Raw genomic sequence first — 23379 nt, forward strand, 5'->3', positions numbered from 1 at the left:
CAGTATTTTGCTTTTATCCATTTCTTTCATTTGTGATTTGTTTCTTTGTCTCTGCATTTTGGCTGCTTCCCTGTGTTTGTTTCTATGTACTGGGTAGCTGCTAAGTCTCCATGAGTTGATAGAGTGGCCTTGTGTGGTTGGTGTCCTATAGGGCCCAGTGGCTCAGCCTCCCCAATTACCTGACATGGACACTCTTGGTGCACCCCTTTGTGGGCTGTGCGCACAGTCTTGTTGTAGTTAAGCCTTGATTGTTGTAGGTATCCCTGGGTGGAATTGACCTCCAGGCTAATTGGCTGTGAGAATCAGCTGTGTCTGCCATGGGATAACCCCTGTGCTGAAAATACCCTTCTGGGGCCAGACTTGCTTCAGTGGGGCTCTGGTGCTCACTGAGTCTGCCCCCTGAGTGAGTCCCTTATGGATCTGAGGAGTTGTAATCTGGATGGTCCCACTCTGACCACTGGGTACACTGGCTCTTGGATCTCTCAGGAGGTGCTAATTTAGCCTCTGCCTGAAGCTATCCAGCAGGAGCTATGGAGAGATCTGCAGATTCCTCTTCCTTGTTTGGGGTTTGGAGGTGCCTAGATGAGGCCCAGCTGTGAAGTAATGCAAGCTGTTGTGGGGCCTTGGGCCTTCTTTTGGAAGTCCTGAGTCTCCCTGACCCAGCTGCAGTTTGCTAGCTAATTTTAGATTGCAAAGGGCCAGGCCATTCATATGCAAAAGCCTCTTCACACAGCTTGGGTTTCAGGGAATCAACAGGGCAGAGCAAACAGCTATGGCTGATCCTCAGCCCTGCCCTAAGAGGCCCCGGGTCTCAGTGTCCTGAAGTAATTGCTGCAAGCACCTCTGAGAGAACACCACCTTTGAGTTCTGCCCAATGCCAGACAGTCCAGTTTCTCCCCGTGTGAGTCTGGGTCCCCAGGGACTCACCTGGACCTGGAGTCAGAGCAGTCGGGAGCTTGTGTCTCCCTCCCAATTGAAAAAGACAACCACATCCTCCATTGCCAGCTCTTTCTGCGCGCGCCTCCATACCTCTGCACTTTACTTCCACACCTCCTCTGAGTCTCAGTGTGCTTTTCTCTCTCCTTCTTGTTGTAGAATTTCCACTCAACCAGCCTTCCTGTGGTGCTGGATGATGTCTGTTTTGTCTTTTAGTTGTATTTTTGAAGTGGTTGTGTGAGGCAGCAATTTCAGGTGTTTACCTATGCCACCATCTTGGTTTCTCCTAAACAGTTCAGTTTTAAATGCACCTCTGATTCCACCCTGGGAAGCTTTCATGAGTGCATTCTCCCATGTTTTTAAGTTCCTTCCAACTTTTAACTTGTTTAATTAATATTCCTTTTACTTTGACTCTTTCTTCAGCCTGAGGGTGACATCAAGCAAGCTTATTTGTTTCATAAATCTCTTAAAATCTTTCCAATTATAAAGTAACTGCCTAGATTTATACCCAAAGCAACTTAATTGATTAAAAGATTGCCACTACAAGTCCTGTTTATTTAGTTGAGTTTCAGAATTGTAGCATTTGCTCTAAATAGAAGACACAAGTACCACCATCATCAGCATTAATTAAAATATTAATAAATATAGATAATGCTAGAAGTTATCTATAGTTATGATTGAAGAATGAGTATAAAACAGCATGAAATGCCATTTCTCTAAGTTGTTTGTATCAGTTTGAAAACACAGGTCTTTCATCATGTCTTGTGAAGGGCACCATATTGACATTGTGTCACAACACAAAAGGCAAGGAATCCCTAAGATGAGAACTACATGGAAAATGTTTTCTTGCTAGCTCCCAATAAATGCATCTTCTCAAATCTTGAAAGAAGGTGTGGAGTGAAATGCTTCATACAAAGTGGACTTTTTTTTTTTACAAAAGTAAATATTTACCATCTTGTACCCAAATTTTCATTAAATAAAATATTTGATTAAACTAGTACTTCTAAATGTACTATATACAACTCAATAAGTCATGTTGAATAATTAATATTTTTCTTAATAGCTCAGTCATCATTAAGAATATAAATCATTATCTTATACTACAGCATAAAAAATATTTCAGGAGATATTAAGGTATAAGACCATCTTATGAGTAATTTATGTAAGGGTGAGATAAGTGATAAGACTAAGGTTTAACCAAACCTAAGATTGTATTAATTAAATAGTCTTTATTTGACTACTTCTGTTCTATTCCCTTATTCTGTCTCTCTGTGAACAAGCCTTCAGATATTATTCCAGCAACTTATTATTTTAGATTATCACCTTATGAAAGTTAGACCTTTAAGAGTCTCCCAAATCTTAGAAATTGATTTCTTTATGCTGCTCTTGGCTGAGGTTCACAGTTTATCTGAAAGCAAATTCTATAAGAAACATAACTATAACTTTTTTTTACAGAATTAGAACTTTTTCTGAACTCAGACTATTATTAATCTAATCTTGAAGTCTGATTTCTACTGTCCTCCACTGTTATATTTTCATATTTAAGTGAGTAGATTAAAATTCCAAGAGAAAATGGAAATACTAAAATACTATTACTCATCTGTGTGATACAATAAGGAGTCATTTTGAGTAACCTTGTATATGCCACTACTTAGTAAAAATCTTCTCTCAAGAGGCTTTTTTCCCAAATTGATTCTGTAATCCTGAGGTTGATGTTCTTTAAAGTAGTTAGTTAAGATGACAATAATAACAACAATGAGGAGGAGGAAGACAAGGAAAGCAGCATTTTTCATATAGTCTGGAACAGTTAGAGAAACCTTTAAAAAGAAGTTGAGCTTGAATAAATAATCTAAACTCAAACTCTATGGACTTTTTTAATAGCACACACTGTGACTCATAGGCAATGACGTAAATAAAGAGTAAAACAGAACATTCTGCTTATCATTCTAAGATGTTCCATTTTACAGGTTTCTATAATATCAGTTACTGTGATGTTTTAAGACCTGCAAATGAATTCTAACAACCACCATGGTTTATAAAGATATCATAGGTTTAGCATAAATTGGCCAGACTGGTATAGATGGGAAATATGGGTAAGAGACCTATTGGGTGTGATGTAAGCTAGAGCACAGAATTGGAAAAGTATGCATATGAAAGTACGAGGTAAAACAGTTGAAAAATTGGGTTGAAATGAGTTTAAATGTCAAGATAAAATATCGTGTAGACCAGAATTTCCTAAAATGTATTCTACATACTCATTCCTAATTACAGTGATAAACTTCAACATTTTCTGTTTTTGGTGTTTTTTTTTTTAAAGTGTTTAGTAAACACTGGTTTGAACAAAGATAAACATATTTACCACAAGACCTTTCTGGGGTCATATTAATATACTTATTTCTTAGAGGAAGATACCACCCAGGACATGGACTGGGGAATACTGCTCTAGAAAATCTGGACTCTGTGAAGATTCTCGAGCTGGGGAATAGACATGCATTTTAGGAGATTAGTCAAGATACTTAATGTGTATGTCAATATATAAAATGGATATAACTTTAAAATTTCCTTTTATAGCAATTATCATAATCTGCAATTATGGATTTACTAGTATTTGCACATGTTTTATTCAGTATTCATCTTCCTTACTACCCAGTAAATTCATTAGAGCAGGAACCAGAGCTCTTTTATTCACTGGTATTTCCTACTTATAACCCAGTACCTACCTACCACAGAGTAGGCATTTAATAAATATGTGTTGAACAAATGATGGTAAAGTAAAGGTGTCTGGAAACAGTATACGTCCATACAGTTATATTTTTAGCACTATCAGCAGGATATGATAAGGGTCTGATCCAGATTGAATGAATGGTAAAGAAAGAAAGAGGAAGATATAGAAGGTTTACTATGAGAGGACAGAAAGAAGAAGCAGTAAAAGGTGACTCCAAGATTCAGAATTAAGAGAATTAGAACAAAGCTAATCAAAATTAGAAACGGAGAAGGAAAGGGCAGTGTGCAGCCGTGGGCAAACTATGGCCCGCGGGCCGGATCCAGCCCGTTTGAAGTGAATAGAACTATTGAAAAAAAAGGCCGTACCCTTTTATGTAATAATGTTTACTTTGAATTTATATTAGTTCACACAAACACTCCATCCATGCTTTTGTTCTGGCCCTCCGGTCCAGTTTAAGAACCCATTGTGGCCCTCGAGTCAAAAGTTTGCCCACCCCTGGGTGAAGTAGGTGCTTTATAAATATTTCCAAGATCTGCTTTAGATTAGTTAAACTTTATTCAAACATGGGGAGCTCATGAAGCAAAACCTATGTCAGGGATGATGGTTTATATTGGGAGTCAGTCATAGGAAGACTCTTGAAATCAGTAGATGAAATGGGAAGAATGTGTCTAGAGAGCGCAGAAACATTGCTTTATTCTTTGAAGAAGTAGCTTGTCTAGAAGCATAACGTAGAAATATTTGATAAGCTTCTTCTAGGCACCAGGCACCCTGATTTTCTTCTTCATTTCTTGTTTTGATTGCTAATGTGATAATATCACCATTAAGGACCACAAGGGTTTTGTCCTAATGAGAGTTCATTGATCGTTATCAAGACAAACTGGTGCCCATGTATTGAAAGCAAATAAAATTGTGTGTAATAATTGCAGGCTTTCAAATATTGTAATGACAAGATGAAAACAAACCCCTGAAATCTGAGTATGTTTGAAGTGGGATCATTTTAATGGTCAACAAACAAGCCTCGGATGCTCCACATGGAGTCCGATAAGCAACATGCCAGTTGTCTTGATAAGGGGGTTTCGGAGACATACTTGAGGTTAGGTAATGGTTTTAAGGATGTTTCTTGAAGTGGGACATGGAGAGAACTTGGCAGTTTTCCATCTCCCTGTGGCACATTTAGTGAAGCAAAGGTTTCTCAGTGAATAAATTAGAAACGTTTGTTATTTGAAAAATGTAAGTCTGTGCCAACTAATGAGATAGCCAGGGTATTTGTCCCAAGAAATCTTAGAAAGATTGAACTTTCCTTTATCCCTTTATCTTTCAAGGTATGTAATATTATACAAGGATAGCATGAACAGACCAGACAAAGGTATAAAATCCTAAGGAATGCACAGAGGTATCAAAAGAGAGGTGTTTTGATACTCATATTCTTATAGTCTGAGTCAACTACTGCAGGCATAATTCTCAAATGGTTTTGGGGGTAAATTATCAGTAGAGAAGGGTTTGAAGAATGTAGCAGGTGAATCTTCCTTTGACTTCACTTGGGTGAGGCCTTATTATCAAACCTGCTGTTTAAATGCATTTGATTCTAGGAGACTGTCAAAAGGGAGGCTGTTGACTGCACACTGTGGTTATAGAAAAAATCCCCTTTAGCTATTCAATTTAGATTTTTTAAAAACACGATTCAAGAGAGAAGGGGATCAATGTAGTGTTGTGAGTAGCCAGAAAAAAAAAATGCTCTTATCTATGATTTCAAGGAATTTACTGGAAGGGTCTTGCCAGGAAAAGATGAAAACCTGTTTTGCCTCTTTAAATCCTTTTGAAAAACTGGAAATCTAAGAATTTCTCTTTTGGATGTGTGCTAAGGATATGTAGTAACACAACCAATCAGATTGCTTCTGAGTCAGACTCCAAACACTGGGCATGAAGCTACATGCCTTTGTGGTATACTGGGCTATGGTCATGTTTCAGAAAACAATAAATGTGCTTCCGTATATAATGTATGTAATGTGTATGTACTTTCTTGTGTTTTGTGCTTACACAGTTCCTGAAAAGCTTTCTCAATTCTACCACATTACATTTCCATACTTTTGACATTCAAAAAATTATTTAAAACTGATCACTAAGAGGCCAGTGTTATTTCCCTCACTGCCACCCCTTCATTCTGTTTTGCATCTATAAAGTATTCTATGTGAAAATAATTCTCGTGTGTGTGAGTGAGTGTGTGTGTGTGTGTGTGTGTGTGTGTGTGTGTGTGTTGTGAGCTGGTAATAAAGTCATGACTATAAATTCTCATATGCTGATCTATATACATTGCTATCAATGTAATGCAAGATCTCTAATAGAAAAAAAAAATCAATGATTCTGCCTGGCCAGCGTGGCTCAGCAGTTGATCATTGACCTATGAACCAGGAGGTCACAATTTGATTCCCAGTCAGGGCACGTGGCCCCAATTATGGACTCAATTCCCAGTGTGGGTGTGCAGCAGACAGCCAATCAGTGATTTTCTCTCATCATTGATGCTTCTATCTCTCCCCCTCTTCTTTCCTCTCTGAAATCAATAAAAATATATTTTTTTAAAAAATCAGTGATTCTGGGGTAAAGAGATATAAGATCCAATCTCAAGTCTACTAATTACTCTGTGTGTGACCTTATGCACATCACAGACTCACTAAATGTTAGTTATTATTAAAATATGGAAAGTTACACATATGCCTATTTTATGAAAAAGCAAGGTGAAAGGTTATAAATTGTTTTGAAATTTTTGCAAGGACTGTACAAATGAAAGTTATATTCATCTTAGCTCCCGTATTGATTTGCTAACAATCAATATTTTTAAAGTATCAACTCTGGACCACATACTAACCCACTTATTGGAAATATGCATTGTTGAACAGGCTGGACATGGCCTCTTCTCACAGAGGTTTCAATCTAGTAAACAAGATTGATACTGAATTAAGTAATTAAAATGTGATCAACAGGAATTGCAGCATAGAGTTGGAATATATGCTCAAGAATCATAACCCGCCTTGATGATAAGTAGAGGCTATTTTCCCTTCTTCGTACAATTATTTTAGACGGCAAGGGAAATGTCCCTATGCAGAAGCAGCCTTATTGCTGAAGGCTCTGGCATAAGAGAAATCATGTAGTCTTAGAGTTATAAAGGAAGCTGTGAATGCAGAAAGCCAGGAAGGAATGAGAAGAGTGTATGTGGAAGGCAGCAGTCAGATCCCAGGACATCACCATCCTTGGTAGGCCAGAGTAAAAATGTTAGACTTTGCCTAGAGGTCAGAGAGGAGTCATGAAGTGTTTGTACCAAGGGGGTGACAGCATAATATTTATGTTTTTAAAAGGTCACCCCAGCTGCACTGTGGAGGGAAAAAAGAGAGACAGGCCTAAGTGCAAGAGATAATAGTTTGAGTTAGGTTGCTGAGCAGTTGAACTTGGTTCAATAAAAGTTTAGGCAATTTAATGATAAGGACTTGGTGATAGGTATGGGAAGTGAGCGAACTAGAGGAGTCAAGAACAGTGCCAAAGTTGCTATATTAAGAAACTAGGCTAATGATATTTCCATCCACTGAGATTTAGATAGAACACAGGATGAGGTGGAGGTTTGGGGGCAGAACAGTCATTGCTTACACTATGAATGCTTAAAACCTGAAGACACAATTTTAGTATTTTTTATATACTCTTACTTTATAGATGGCTAAACTGAGAGAGGTAAAACAGTGTGCCAAGAGACACACAGCGAGGGAGTTAGCTCCATATTCTTGACCATCATGATGCTCACTACCTTTTAAGAGCATCACTTCAGTTTTGAACAGTTATATTTGAGATGACCATAAAGTAGAAACAATAAGAAAAATAATCTGAGTAGAGATAAAAAAAGAACGTTTATAATCATCCACTCATCAAAGTTAAATGAGATTGTAAAAGGAAAGTGTATAATTACAAGGGAATGGGCCTGGAAGGGGTGAGGGGAGTATCTAATACTATAAATCTCAGTGTTTGGAGAGAAGATAGCATCTTCTTAAAAAATTGAAATAGAGGAAATGAAGTGCAAGGATAAATGTCAGAAGAGAATGCTGTCATGGGAGCCAAAGAAAGGGATTGTTCCAAAGAAGGATGTAGTTCTCTGCCCAGTATTCCTAATAGTTCAACTAATGAGGGATTAAAAGCCTAAAAGTGATCAAAGAAAAACTTCCTCTTAAACCTGGAAGATAATTTCCTACCTTCCTTATTTATCTATTCTTACCAACAAGTTTTCACCAAATGAAAGAAATTTTAAAATACATATATCCATAAAGACAGAAAATAAAAGACATCTAGAGATAAGAAATTTCAGCAAATTTTGAGAAGACAGGGAATGAAGATGTAGTTTATATTCATCTACATGCAAAGTACATTATGAGCTACATTATAAAGTACTCTCAAAGGGATACAAAAAGTAATTTACTCCATAGATTTCCTTTGAGTCTTGAAGGCAACAGGTACCAGGCAAGGAACTGGAAGAGACTTAGTACTGAAAATAGGAAAATTGACTGGATTTCTCTATATACAAAACTGCATAGCTATGCCCCAGACAGAAGATGAGAATATTCTTTGGCTTTCTGCCAGACCATCCTGCAGTGAAACCTATTATGCATACAAAGCTTCCAATTAACTTTTTAGTGCTTCACTCTTCAATATTGAAGGACAGCCAGGGATCAGCAGATATTTTTTAAAGCCCAATCATGAAAGATAAAGACCTAAATAAACAAACAGAAAATAGAATTCAGAAATAATGCAAGAAACAGGAGGAAAAAGGATTTAAAATGTATTGTTGATATCTTCTAAGAATCTAAGAGAACATTAACGTTTTATGGTCTCCTGACATACTATGAAAAAGGAGCATCCATTCAGGAAGCAACAAATAACTTGTGGAAAATAAAATATGCTATCAGATATAGATAATACAGTCAGTAGATTTAGAAGATAAAGTTAAGAAACTCTCCCAGAAAATAGAATAAAAGGACACAGACATGGAAATTACAAGAGAAAAAAAATAATTGTTACCAGATAGATCTAAAAGGTAAGTCCTACATCCAGCTAATCAGGATTGCAGAAAAAGGGAAAATAAAAACAACAAAGAGGAGGAAATTACCAATTAAATAACAGAATTTAAGGATAAGTGCTTTCAAACTTTCAAATTGAAGAGGGCCATGAAGTATCCAGTACAATGGAATTTAAAAACAACAACACACACACACACACACACACACACACACACACACACACACCATCAAAGCACATTTTCATGAAATTTCAAAAGACTACAGATTAGATAAAAATTCTAAAATGTTCTGATGGAAAGGAATGTGGGTATAAACTGGGATTTTGAATAGTAATGGGACTGGATTTCCTGGCAACCATTTTCAAAGCTAGAAAATACTAAATTAAAATGCTTTCAAATGCAGAAGGAAAATTATTTCTGACCTGGAAGTGTATATTCAACCAACCTTTCAATTGCTTGTGGGTGAAATAAAACCATGTTCAGACATGCAAAGTTTTCAAAAAATGTACTTACCATAGATGCTTTCTCAGTAAGTTATTAGATGTTATATTCCAACATTGGATATTATATTCCAATAAGTCTAGCAAGCAAAAAGTAACCAACCCAAATAGGAGCAAGAAGATAGACTGCTTCTAATGGATTATTTCAGGGGAGTGAGAAATTATTAAAAATCAAATTACATTTGTTTGACTATACCAAGAGGAGATAGGATATTGAATTAGTGGAAGGTGCATAGAAAACCCAACCAAAGAAAACAAGAGGCAATTTTTAAAGAAAAATGAAAGCACAAGAAATAAAATGTGATTGAATTGCAGTGGAATATAGTCATCATAAAATAAATACTATTAATTAAAAACAATATTGTTTGGTTGATTAAAAGTATGTGGGGATTTATTAGAAGAAAGATAAACTGCCAAATTTTACACTAGAAACCTGTCATTGCAAAGTCAGTAGTAGCACTGTAATCAAGTTATTTAGAATTTTAGGGTAAGAAAAAAAACCTCGAAAATGTTGAAAATTATTATCTGTAGGGGGCATAAGTCAGGAATGGAAAGAATAGTGATTGAGAAATAGTCCATGCATTAGATACCAAAGTTATCAGTGGGGAGAGAGGATGTTCAAGAGATGATAAATAGAAGGTCTGAGGAAGGGCAGAGTGATGTTACTGCCAGGTAATGAGACCATCAAAGCACAGAGGTTTTACAGGATGAAAGAAAAGTAATAGTTTTAGAGAACAAAGGAGGATAACAACTCCACTTTCCAAGCCTGAAGTGTTTGGAAATCATCATGTTCCACTTGTAAAGCCTGTAGGTCAGCCAAGTTTCTATTGAGACTACGACGGGGAGGGAGCATTTCGTGAAGAAAATGAGGCTCCTTGGAGCTGATGATGATGTAAGGCATAATCTCAGAGGCCAGGGTGTAGAGGAAAGAGAAGTTGAGCCAGGGAAAGCCTTAGCACATTGTGGGGATGAGAGATGGGACAGAAAAGATGATCAGAGGTGCCTACCATTTGGGTCAATGAAAGACAAAGCAGTTACAAATGAATTAAATTCCAGAAGTCTTGGTGGACAGTGAACCCTCTGGCCAAAGTGTTCAGGTGCAGACCTGGATTTTGTCTATTTCTCTTGGTTCATAATAAAAATTTTGTGGTGGTAGCACAAGGTGGGTATCAAAAACAACCATGCTGTTCAGCACATAAGGGGTAAGTGCAAGACACTGGGTGACAGAAAGCATGAACAATTGATTCCTCACTCATCTGTATGTCATCAAGACAGACAGAGTATATGTCAGCTCTACAGCATCACAGCTGGGTGGTCAATGTGGCCACTAGTGACTCAAATTAAAAACCTGGGAATCTCTTAAACACCTTTCTTTCCACCTCTCATTTCATCCTTCACCAACACTTGATTGTGCTTCTTAAGTAATATCTTTCCAGTTTATCATCTCCTCTTCATCCGCACTGCTACTATTTTAGTCTAAGCAGTTGTCACTTATCTTTACAACTGCACTAACCTCAGCAAACGTGTACTAGGTGCCTGATAGATGTCAGTTGTTTACTAGATGCATTTATTGGTTGCCTAATACGTGTTAGATCCCCCCATGGAGACTTGAAAGGCACTATCTATATCTTGGCTATTGTAAATAACACTGTAATAAATATAGGGTTGCGTATATCTTTTCAAATAGAGTTTTGTATTTCTTCAGATATATTCCCAGAAGTGGAATTGCTTGATGATAAGGTAGTTTTATTTTTTGTTTTTTGAAGAACCTCCACACTGTTTTCCATGTAGCTGCACCAATTTGCAATCCCACCAACAGTGTGTGAAGGTTCTCTTTTCTTCACCTCCTCACCAACACTTATTTGTTGATTTATTGACCATTCTAACAGGTGTGAGGTGATATCTCATTATGGTTTTAATTTGTATTTCTCTGATTAGTGACATTGAACATATTTTCATACGCCTGTCGACCATTTATATGTCCTCTTTGGGACAATGTCTATTATGACCTTCTGCCCATTAGCTTGTTTGTTTTATTGGTGTTGAGTTACATGAGTTCTTCATAAATTTTGGATATTAACACCTTATCGGATGTATCATTGGCAAGTATCTTCTCCCATTCCATATGTTGTCTTTTCATTTTGTTAATGCTTTCATTTGCTGTGCAAAATTTTTTAATTTGATGCAGACTTTGGATTCTTTTAAATCTTATGATAAAATTGTGTCAGCCCCCTGGAACAGGTAGGGCACCTATCACCTGGTGATATATCTTCTACTTTTAGGGGGACAAAGTGATCAGGGTTTTCTTCTTGCAGGATAATTTCTTAAATAAGTTTAAATCAAAATAATTGGTATGCCATTTTGGGACAACTTAGGGTGGCCTACCCTGGGCCCCTACAGAACTCCCTTATAGGGAAATCTATAATAATAAAAGTGTAATATGCTTTTGGGTCAATGAAAGAGATCCTTCTGGACAAAGCCAGGGCTTTGAAGGAAGCCCAGGTCTCGGGTGCCAGAGGGAAGTCGGTGCGAGCAGGGTTGGGGGCTTGGAGGATAAGGAAGGAAGGCCTACTCTTGCACAAATTTCGTGCACCAGGCCTCTAGTGGTACAAATAACTAGGAAACTACATAGTTAGTGCTCTGGGAACTCAGAGGAAGACACTACTCATTATTCTTCCTGGGGAGACATCACAGACAGAGTGACCTTTTAGTTAGAATGAAAAGTTTTCAATCAAGCTATCAGTACCTGATGTGGTTGGGGAACGAGTCGCAGACATGTTTGTTTATTTATTCTTGTATTCATTTGATCATTCTATATTTGTTGTCAAGCACCAAGACAAATGCAAAATATAAACAAAACATGATTTCTACCCTTAAGAGGCTTACAATCTATGAGAAGAATAACATAAAAAATAATAGATTTAATAAAGTACTATAGGTGCATGATACAAATCTGTACACAATTTATGGTATTTAGTCAGTTTAACTTAGAGAAAGTCATGCCAAGGATGTCACAGGTTTCTGCCATGATTACAAGTTGTTCTCTCCCATGAAAATCTCAGGATTCATAAAGATAGGCCCTCATTCTAAGCACATAACCAATCCAACTCTGATTTGTTGTTCCAATAGAACATAAGCTTCATGAAAACAGAGAATCTGTTCAATTCATCACTCTCTCCCCAGTACCTAGATCAGTGCCTAGAATAGAGTGGTTTTTCAATGAGTATATGTTGACTGATTATATGAATTTGTGGGTCAAAAAGAAGACATCATAAACCTTAGTGGTGAGACTTGCAGAAATGGGAGAAAAGTATTTTTTCAACAATTTCTGGAGGTTTCTGTTCTCCTCTGTTACTTGTGTAGAATTAAAAGCATACCGTAGATCCATGTTGCAAGTGGAAGTGGAAGTACAGTAATAACATTGCAATATGGTCCAGTTCTGTTATTCCCAAACTGTATGATATTGAGAAGTCTCTTAACCTCTCTAAATCCATTGTTTTATTTGTTAAATGGGAATAAATCCTATCTCACATACCTTGTAGGTTTGTTTAAGGATTAAATAATATAATGCTTGGACATGTCCAATATAAATTTTGAAGTAATATGTAATTATACAATATATACCAATATTAAATTTCTAAGGTTTAAATATTACAAGAAGGTAGTTGATTAAGCAATTGTGTTTTTCTTTTTCTGTTTTTCTCTAGTGCATTGCCTGGAGATGACCACCAAACGGAAACTCATCGGCCGTCTGGTGCCGTGCCGATGTTTCCGAGGTGAAGAAGAAATCATCTCAGTTTTAGATTACTCCCACTGCAGCCTTCAGCAGGTGCCAAAAGAAGTCTTTAACTTTGAACGGACATTAGAGGAGCTTTATCTAGATGCCAATCAAATTGAAGAGCTACCCAAGGTAATTTTGACAGCCTAAAATATACTCTGTACATGAGTTTTTCATAATTCCCAAAGACTTGGCATAATGCTAAGGCTAACTATAGCCCTCTGCCCTGGTGACTGACAAATCACTAAAATTGGTATAAGTTATCCCAATAGTCTCATTACCTTTTTTTATTTATCAATATTACAAATTTATTTTAACAAACACCAATCAAAATTTTTTGATGTAACATTTTATCTAATAATTAAGAGGAAAATGTCTTTATTATTTTACTTTTTCCATTTCATTTGTAATTTCATCTGATATGTTCATAACCAATTGAACTCCATGGAAATGATCATTTATTAGATTATGCCTTGTTATTTTAGTTGAAAATGACCTTCAAGAAAATATGGATTGGTGGCTTAAATCAATAACTTCTGTGTTTTTAAAAAGGAAAAAATATACTATTTCAGAACTGAAAATTTTTTATGCATGTATGTTTAGGTGACATTGTTTTAAAAACTTGAATTACATGGTCTAAGTCTAAGAAATACTTTTCACACACACATGAAAAAATGTTTCTGGAATTTGAAATCTTTGATTATTACAGATATCATCAAATTACATGGTGTTTAATAAATATAGTGTAGAAAAAATAATTTAAAAACTAATACCAAACTTTATGTACACACAGATGCACTCACAGAATCTTTATAACATTGTGCCAGGCAAAGAAAATGTCTCATGGGAACTTGTTTTCTATTGCAGAAAAGATTGATGACCAGAAATTAGCTAAAGCAGACAGAGATTCAAAATCTAAACCACTGGATCCTAATAAACACTTAAATACATGACTCAAATTAATTAATCACATGGCATTTACCTATGAAAGATTTGCACAATGGCTCGGAGGGGAGAAAATTTTCATTTTCATTGCTTTTGCTAAATAAAATGCACATTAAATATCCAGAAACTAGAAAAAGAATCTTCCATAATTAAACTAACTTCATTATCAAACTCTAAGTAAAGCATCCTGGTCAAAAAAAATTATAAATGATTATTTTTATGTAGGATTATTAATTGTGGTGTTTATAAACACTTCAAAGGCAAGAACTATTTAATGTATACTTCAAAACCAATATATTTCTTTTTTGACAACCTAAGTGTACAGTGTCATCTTAGATCTTTGCCCAGGAGGGTTGGATTAGGCCTAAAAATAATTTTGGCCAATGGATGATCTGGATTGCACATCAAGTAGAGGCTGGACTGAAATGGGCTTTCCCTTCTTCCACCCAACTATGAATTACTTGAGGGCAGAAATGCCATTTTGTTTAACTTTGCTCCCTCTACACATGCATGCATGGTGACTTTCAGAAAAGATTACTCAATTTATTTGTTGTCCCTACCAGGTGAAACAATGTGGAGAACTTCATTACTATTGTATTTGATTAGCAAAACTATGTAAGGGTAAGCAATTTATAAATGTGGCATTTAGCTTATTTAGAAAAATAAGCACACATATTTCGTAGAGAAGGCCAATCTAGGATTTCCAGATAGAAATAAAGGACATCCAATGACATTTGAATTTTAAACTATAAGGCAGACAATTTTTAGTATAATTATGCCCCAAATATTGCACTGCATCTGCTTATACAATAAAAAGTTTGTTATTTATCTGAAATCTAAATTTAATTGAGCATCTTATATTTTTGTTTGCTAAATCTGGCAGCCCTCAGTCCATCTAGTAAATTAAAATCTTTTTCTAGTTTCATGTGACAGATTCTGTAAGAAAATAATAAAACATGATCTACACTAATAAAAGCAAACATGCAAATTGACCGTACCTTCGCTATGCCTTAAGCCATGCCCACCAGCCAATCAGAGTGACTATATGCAAATTAACCCAACCAAGATGGCAGGTGGCATCCACAGAGCTGGAGCAAGCAGGAGGCTTGGTTGCTCCAATGATGAATGTTCACAGGAACCCATAGCTAACAGCCAGTTCAACTCTCCACTCAGTGCAGAAATGGCTACTTATTATTTCTCTTAAAACAGTCATCCAACCTACTCATGACATTTCTATTAATGAAAGAACACATAACTTAAAAATCAGGCCCTTGCATTACTGGAAAGTTGTGGTTAGTAGAAAGTTCTGCAACAATTAATTAAAAACAAAATACTGGAAGAAGCTGGGTACTGGAGCTCCATGTCATGTGTGCTATGGACTACAAGGCCCCAAACTGATAAATTTGTATTGAGAAAACAATTGCATACATGTGTTATGGAAAAGCAACATTTTATAGTAATTTTTCTGCATTTCTACGAGTCTTAATTCCTTTTTTTAAAAAGTGATATATCCCTACAAAGAAATATTATTGAAAGGCAATGAAAGGGAATAAAGTATTGTCACATGCTATAATGTGACTGAACCTTGAAAACATGCTCAGTGAAAGTGGTCAGGGATTTACCAAGGAGGGATGTTTCAGACTGGTGAAAATTTTGTCATGGTCTGCCTCCATTCACTGGACCATGAATAGCAGAATTCCTTATTGACTCTTCAGAAAACAAATGTGCAAATAAATGCACCTGAATCATGTCAGCAACCAGCAGGTAAAATAATGCTCCAAGTTAATGACCAGCCAAGGGGCTATGAAACTATGGGCAAGCTGTGTGTGCTGAGCCTTTACATAAAAGCAACGCAGGCTCTTCGCTCAGAGACTTGGCCCCTGCTCCTTCCTCTGCCAGCTTCTCTTCCACTAGACCTGCTCCTTCATTTCCTTCAGCCTCTCCTAAAGTCTCCTTCACAGGGAAGCTTCTCCCCTCTATCTTATATAAAATAACACCTTCCACCACCACTACTTATTCCCCTCAAGAAAATTTTAGGCTTAATTATATCTCTAAAAAAATTTCTAGTTCAATTCAGTTGTTAAATAATATTAAGACATTGCCTAAATACTTTATCACTGAGATAAAGCAATGGCGTAAATAGTCCCTTCTGACAATGGTGTCTATTATTTTACAAAGAGTAAAACCCTTGACAGTGGCCAGAAGTGAAGAAGAATGGGAAAAGTTGGAGCATATCTGCAAAGGACAAAAAAAATAAAACCGTCTGACTTTTTAAATTATATTTTTATTTTTTTAATTAAAAATTGTTTAATGTTCACATTATTACAGAAGTCTATGGGGAATGTAAGGAGTTCTGAAGAAAAAGGACCAAGATTTAACACGGTTCTGACTAGCCCTGTGACTTCAGACATATTTAACCCTTTGGAACTTTAGCTTCTTCACCTGTAGTAAATGCTAACAAATTTATTTCAGTTGTCTCCTAAGAGTGAGGATCAAACAACATAAAGTATATGAAAGCCCTATATAAACAGCAAAATGATATTCAACTCTTGGGTTAAGAGAAATAATTTATTCTATATTATAAAAGGCTAATATGCAAATAGACTGAACAGGGAACAACTGAACAGTCGCTATGATGTGCATTCACCACCAGGGGGCAGAGCGCAACACATGGCAGGCGCGGGCCACAGCAGGATGATGGAGCAGTTGAGCGTGGGCACCAGACCAAAGCAGGGCACCAGTTGCTGTCATCAGGGCGAGTATGTGGTGGTTACTGAAAATTCTTTGCTCCCGAGTGCTATGGTCCTGCCCGACCCTTACACCTGCTGCTGGCGCCAGCCCTGCTTGCACGTCTGCCAGCACTGGAGCCGCCACTCACACCTGCTGCTCACACCGGAGCCTCCACTCACACCCGCTGCTGGCACCAGCCCCAATTGCTCAGTGCCGTCAGTGGTTCCAAGTGGTGGCTGCTGGCCCCAACCGCCCCTCAGGACTTCTCCACCTACCTCTGCTCCTGAGGAATGATCAGGGCAGCAGTTGCCTCTTGCACTCGCTGTCAGTGCTGGCCCCAATCCTATGCACTGTCAGCAGGTGCAAGCAGGGCCGGAGCTGTCAGCTCATGGGAGTGGTGGCTGCGGGAGCGAGGCTGCAGGCAGAGAGGAGACCAGGAGCTGTGGTGGGAGGGGCCAGGCAGGGACACAGAGGATGGCTAAGACCTGCCCCTGTGCCCACTGCAGCCTCATGGCCCCACAGTTCCTTTCAAGGTGACGAATTTGTGCACTGGGCCCCTAGTTTTATAAGAAAGGGCATATGTTTAATAAAGTTAATTTATTTCTTTAAGATACATGTAAACACATTCAACACTATAATCAAAACTAAACTTTCATTGGCAAACAAATAGCTATTGATTTGTAGTTTTCTGTTTTTCTTTAAATTTAGTCCACAAAACTAACTGACCATTTTAAGTAAAGATAGACATTTATTGGAAATATATCTGGAGTTCATAAAATTAATAGGAACCTAAAGAACTTTACATGGGAAAGGTAGGATCCAAGCGAGCTCTGGATGGTTGCCCAGAATTCACAGTATAGGGTAGTATGGGCCACACACTGCTGTTCTCACACCCCTATGTAACCATGATGTTTGTTCAAGATACAAATTCCAGATGCCTCCAAATATAATAACAATGAAGGATGTCCTTAAAAGGAAGGTCAAGGTTCTAATGCAAAAAGGGGAATGGATGCTGAACAGCAAACTAACTAACTAAATAAAACGCCCTCCAATCTTTTCCATGGCTTCAGTTGTATGGATTCTTCTCGTCATTCACTGATATTTGCTACTTAGGATTCAGGAGCCTGTGGCCATGCTTTTCTGAGACCTTCAAATAAAGTTATTTGAAATAAAGGGCACTTGCTTATCTTGTGAGAGGTATTACTATTAGATCAAAGGAACCATAGAAGGATTATTTTAGGGTGACAAACTATGAGGTGCTAATTCATAATTGCGATTTTAGCTTATTGAAACTTGAATGAGCATTGATTATTTTTTCTTCTACACAAAAGGAATCTTTTTAAATGAAAGAAACTACTTTATCACCATAATTGCTCATTAAACAATTGTGATGATTGAGAAATATGAAAAGGTTTACTCTAGGTTAAATATGGCTTAAATTTGCAAATGTAGAACATAAAAACTGCCACTTGTTCAATCAAATTGCCTCATATTTTAATCTTACATTAACAGATAATTCCTTAAGTGTTTGCCTTGCAGAAGCATAGAGTAGTCCATAACATTGGCATTTTATGTAAATAGTCCAACATTTATACCTATGGAGGGCTCTCCTAAGATCCTGGGTTTAAATAATGTGGGGGACAAATGACCTTCAATTCTTTCACTCCCTTAAAAATATTCAGGGTGCATTATCCTGTTCTTCAGTGTCCAAGGTATAGAATGTATCTGAATATGTAAAACCATGTCCACAATAAAGCTGTCACATAAGCATTGCATAAATAATCCAAATTTGTCTCTGTTTAATCTTTTGTCTGAAGCATCTTTCTCCAAATCTATTCTTTTATTGCAATTATTTTGCCATTCACATGCAGTCATTTTTTTTCAATAAATAATGTAGATTGACTCTCTGGAGACCCAAGGGAAAGTTATATGAAGAACAAATGTGTATTTAAAAAAAAACAGTTTATAAGTGGAACATTTTAGATAATTTTTTCTTACTCAGATTTCAATTTTTATTTAAAATGTTTTACTTGTCCAAAAGTTTATAATATTAACAACTCTTGATTACATGTAATAGTGAGAAACTGGGACTTCTGCCATGCCCCGGTCATTTTCTGAGCTGTTTTATCTTACAACTGAACATTTACTTACCCTTTCATTTATTTCTGACCTTTACCCAAATTTCAAATCTCATTGAAATGAGATTGAAAACTCACTAGATGTCTTTTACTGCCAATTTTAGGTAAAATATATCTATTGATCTGCTCATTCTTTCAGCATTTTTTAGTACTAATTATGTGCAGACAGCTGTTGTAGGTGCTGAAGATACATTATTCAGTGGGACCAACAAGTTTTTATTCTCACAAAATCTACATTGCTACAAAAAGAATGGAGATCATTTTTAAAAGAAAATGTTAGGTAATGGCAAGTATCATGATAAAAATTAAGCAGAGGAATTGCTGGAAGACTGTTTTAGTTGAGAGGACAGTGAATGCTTCTCTAAGGAGTCACCTTTTATGTTGACTTTTGGATGACAGGGAGGAGTCAACCATATATATCTGAGAAAAAGCATCCCAGACAAAGGAATACTCTAGGATAGTGTGTAATCAGTGAGAAGAAGAGCAATACAAGATGCAGTAGGAGATGTACTGGTAAGTAGATAGTGGGACTAAACCATGTAAGTTCAACTAAGCTAGGGAAGAAGACCTTTATATTTTATTCTAAGTGAGATGAGGAGCCACTGAAAGATTTTTAAGGGAAAGGTTGATATGAAATAACTTATATTTGAAGAATATCTTTCTGGCTGAAATGTGGGAATGCACTGGGAAGTCAAGAGTAGATAGAGTAAAGGAGCCCGTGGCTTCAACTAGATTAATGTAGAGAAGAAAAAGAGAAGCATTTTGGATTATGCTTTGTAGGTTAATGTTAATAGGATTTGCTAATGGAATGGATTTGGAAGATAGGAAATTTGGACCTGAAAAGAGATTTAGAAAGAGTTCCTATTGATAAAGGAGGGAAAAGGGAGAGAAAGAGTTGCTGTGGGTATTTGGAAGAACCCATGTGTTGTTGTCAGGGAAACTAGAGAACAGAAGATGTCCTAAGAAGAGAGAGTAGTAAACTAAGAGATTGACTTAGATGACAGAGGGAGGACCACTGTATTTGCTAGCATTGACGTAATTGGTGACTGTGATAGTAGCAGTGTGGAAACACAGTGAAGCAGGATTGTAGAAGCAATGGTGGACATCCACATCACTCTTAAAGAGGTTTTGCTATGAGAGAAAGCAGAGACATAAGACAAGTTAGAGGGAAGTTGGAGGTTAAGATAAGTTCTTTTTTTTCTATTTGTTTTCTGATCATTGGCATTAAAGCACATTTATACACGGATAAGAATAAATTAGAATAAAAAGGGAGAAACTAAATGAAGGAAATTGATCAAATAATTATAGTAGCAAAGCCCTGAAAGCAAAAGGACATGGGATTCCCAGAATGCAAGAAGGGTCACCTTTGAGAGGAATGAGAACATTCATCCATTTTAATGAGAAGAAAGAAAATGTCAGCACAGATGATGATGGTTTGTAGAACCTGAAAGATGTGATCAATATTGAAATTTGGCTTAAATGATAGAGGTCTCAATATGTTAAAGAAATGCTGGAATCAGTGAGCTCAAGGATGGGAAGTGGCAATCTTGCTGTGAGCTGAGAGGTTAGGGAAATGGGGTGGGTGTATTTATAAAGTTGCTTTTTGAAGTGGCAGGTTGAGAAATAAATACTGGAGCCAGGTTCTTCTAAAGTCATATTAGCTTATGTGTCTGGACAGTGTGTTAGGTGGAGAGACAGAGAAGAACAAGACAGGTGAAAGAGCAAAGAGGAGAAGGCAGGAAATGCAACAAATATGTACTGAGCACATATTGTGTGCTAGAGCACTCATATGCAATAGCTTCTGTGTCCTCAGAACAAATCTGACAAATAGGTTTTGTTATCCTCATTTCAAATCCAAGGACACTGAGCGCATAAGGCTAAAATAATTGCATATTATTTAATACAAATTGTAATACACATTACTTCAAATCCCATGTTCTTTTCACTTTACTAATCTGAAGACAGACCTTTTATAATTCGGCATATGACTAGATTTGGGGATGAACAAGGAGGGAAAAAGGATATTAAGATTTTTATCCTAGAGAACTGGGAAAATGATGCTATCAAAAAACGTATTTAAAAGGTGTCTATTCAGATCCTTTGACTGTTTTTTAATTGGGTTGTTTGTCTTCTTGGTGTTGTCATATAAGTTCTTTATATATTTTGGAAATTAACCCCTTATCAAATGTACCAATGGCAAATATGTTCTCCCATAAAATGGGTTCCATTTTCATTTTGTTGCTGGTTTCTTTTGCTGAGCAAAAGCTTTTTAGTTTCCTGTAGTCCTGTTTGTTTATTTTTTCCTTTGTTTTCCTTGCCCGAGGATAAATGGGAACTGAAAGAGATTTTGCTTGGAGTGATGGATGCATGGATGCAGCATGCAGATGGTGTTTTGTTGAGTTGTACACTTGAAACTTGAATAGTTTTGTGAACCAATGCACCCCCAATAAATTATATATATACAAATATAACAAATTCTGTTTTAAATGCAAAATATGAGCTATTAGCTGAGCATCCTCATAAAGACATCAAAAAGTAGTGAGATATCTGACACTCAGCCTTATCAGATCAGGACTGTCAATCCAAATCTATCTTTCATCCAGAAATTAGGAACAAGCAGTCATGTTTTGTTTGGCCTGCTAATTTTTGAAAAGTGAGCTAGTCACCAACTTATATTTTACCAAAAAAAAGTCCAGATTCCTGGACTCTTTAAAAAAAGGAAGATCTGGTGGGGTCCGTATGCCCAACTGGTAACAATTATGTAGATTCGAGTATCACTGGCTCTTGATGAAGCAGCTCTATTGGCCACAGATTCCACCTAGGCTGTCACTACGAGTGAAGTTACCCATCTAGCTCCCACAGGAAATTGTGTTTGCAGCTTAATGTGTATATTCATTAATCTTTTCATGAAAATGTATCTACTATGTGCCAGATACTTTGCTAGTCACTGGGAAAATGGTGATTGAATAGACTTACATTGAACAAGTAATTGCATCCAGTATGCTGTCTTCTGTGATAAGAGGGGAAGCAATCAGTGATTTGCAAACACATTCAGTGGAGCATCCTGAGGAATGTCATTTCAACTAAGACTGAAGGATGAATAAGGGTTCAGTAGGAGAGGAGGGAGCGGTTTCCTGACAGAGTGCAAATGAGGCATATTTAAGGAACTGAAAGAGCTGAAGTATTGCTTAGATACATAGTGCAGTAGTGACAGTGGAAGAAATGGGGCTGGAGAAATTAGGAGGCCCTTCCACGCTAAGATCAGAAGTTTGGATTTTATCTGGATTATGTGAAAATTCACTGGGTAATGGCTAGATCAGATATGTCTTTTAGAAAAATAGTTTTAGCTGCATCAAGTATAGACATAAAAGGGTAAACCCAAAGGCAAGAAGGCCCATAGAAATCTGAGAGAGGATGATGGCCTCGTCCAGGGTAGTGACCCTGAGGATGGAATCAAGGACACAGATTGGAGAGACTTTTGGAGGCAAAATTTACTGAATTTGGTCATCTGTTTCATGTCTTGATTTGGGGAGGCGGGAAGCAAAATGAGTCAAGGTGACTCTCAGGTTTCTACTAGAGGATGTGCAATAAACCAGGAAATGGAAGGTATGGAATCCAGGAAACCAGAGCTTAGTCTGGGGGTGGAGTTAGCAAATGGATATCTATGGAAGCCATGCATGCATCACACTGAGATAGCAACCTACCCAGACTGGAGCCAGCTACACCAGGTGCAGGAATTAGTTCCTCTAGAATAGACTGTGGGCCTAGCAACTTATCTGATGTGCTTTAGCATTTGGAAATAGAATTGCTGGGCATTTGACAGAGCTGTTTGAGCCTGTGGTGGGGAAATTAAGGATAAATGTATAGAAAACTAGGCAAATAAAAAAACATAGTAACTTCAGAAAAAATAATATGAGTTAAAAAATCAAACCTAGTGTGTAAATAAACATTATTATCAGCATTAACTACTTATATAACAAATATTTGGGTGTGAGTATATCAGGAAGATGAGGGACCAAGAACTGATGTAATGCTTTTATAAAAATAAAAAATAATTTTATTTAAATAAGAAAAAGAAAGAAAGAGAATTAAGCTGGGAAACAAAAGCTCCAAGGGTTAACCTGTTAGTAGATCTGACCAAATTATGGTACTTCTCTTTGAAAATTGTCCATAAAACACACTGATTAATGTAAATATCCAATCCTCAAGTAAATTATAAAGTGTCATTTGACCGAATTTAATGACATAAAAAGTTAAAATGTAAATTTATAAGTGTTGGTCAATATTTGCTATCTACTCTTTTCACTAGTTCTTATAATACTATTTAACTGATTATTACATGTATTAATGTTGTCTGTTTCCTAGCTCAGTCCTTAATATGTGAAGTAGATCTAAATCAGAAGGCATTTTATTAGCATGGCAATTTAGATTCACTTCTAGAATGAAATTAGCCTTTAGAGAATTAATGGAGAATTATTTCTTTAGAATATAAAAACAAGCGTTTTCTAAACTTGCTTCATTTTTTATTTGCTTGGTTTTCCATACATCTATCATTTAAATTTCTATAAAAATTTCCC

The 23379-nt window shown here is 36.7% G+C and overlaps 1 protein-coding gene across 1 annotated transcript in view; it reads left to right on the forward strand.

Annotated features, from left to right (window-relative positions):
• LRRC7 (leucine rich repeat containing 7) overlaps positions 1-23379 on the forward strand; it is a 380912-nt gene that overhangs the window by 62586 nt on the left and 294947 nt on the right. The window contains exon 3 of the mRNA XM_006754436.1: positions 12919-13121. Coding sequence (XP_006754499.1) covers positions 12919-13121 — 203 coding nt within the window. The remainder of the gene's footprint in view (positions 1-12918; positions 13122-23379) is intronic.

Source organism: Myotis davidii, unplaced genomic scaffold (genome assembly GCF_000327345.1).
Source record: "Myotis davidii unplaced genomic scaffold, ASM32734v1 scaffold1193, whole genome shotgun sequence".
NCBI lineage: Eukaryota > Metazoa > Chordata > Mammalia > Chiroptera > Vespertilionidae > Myotis > Myotis davidii.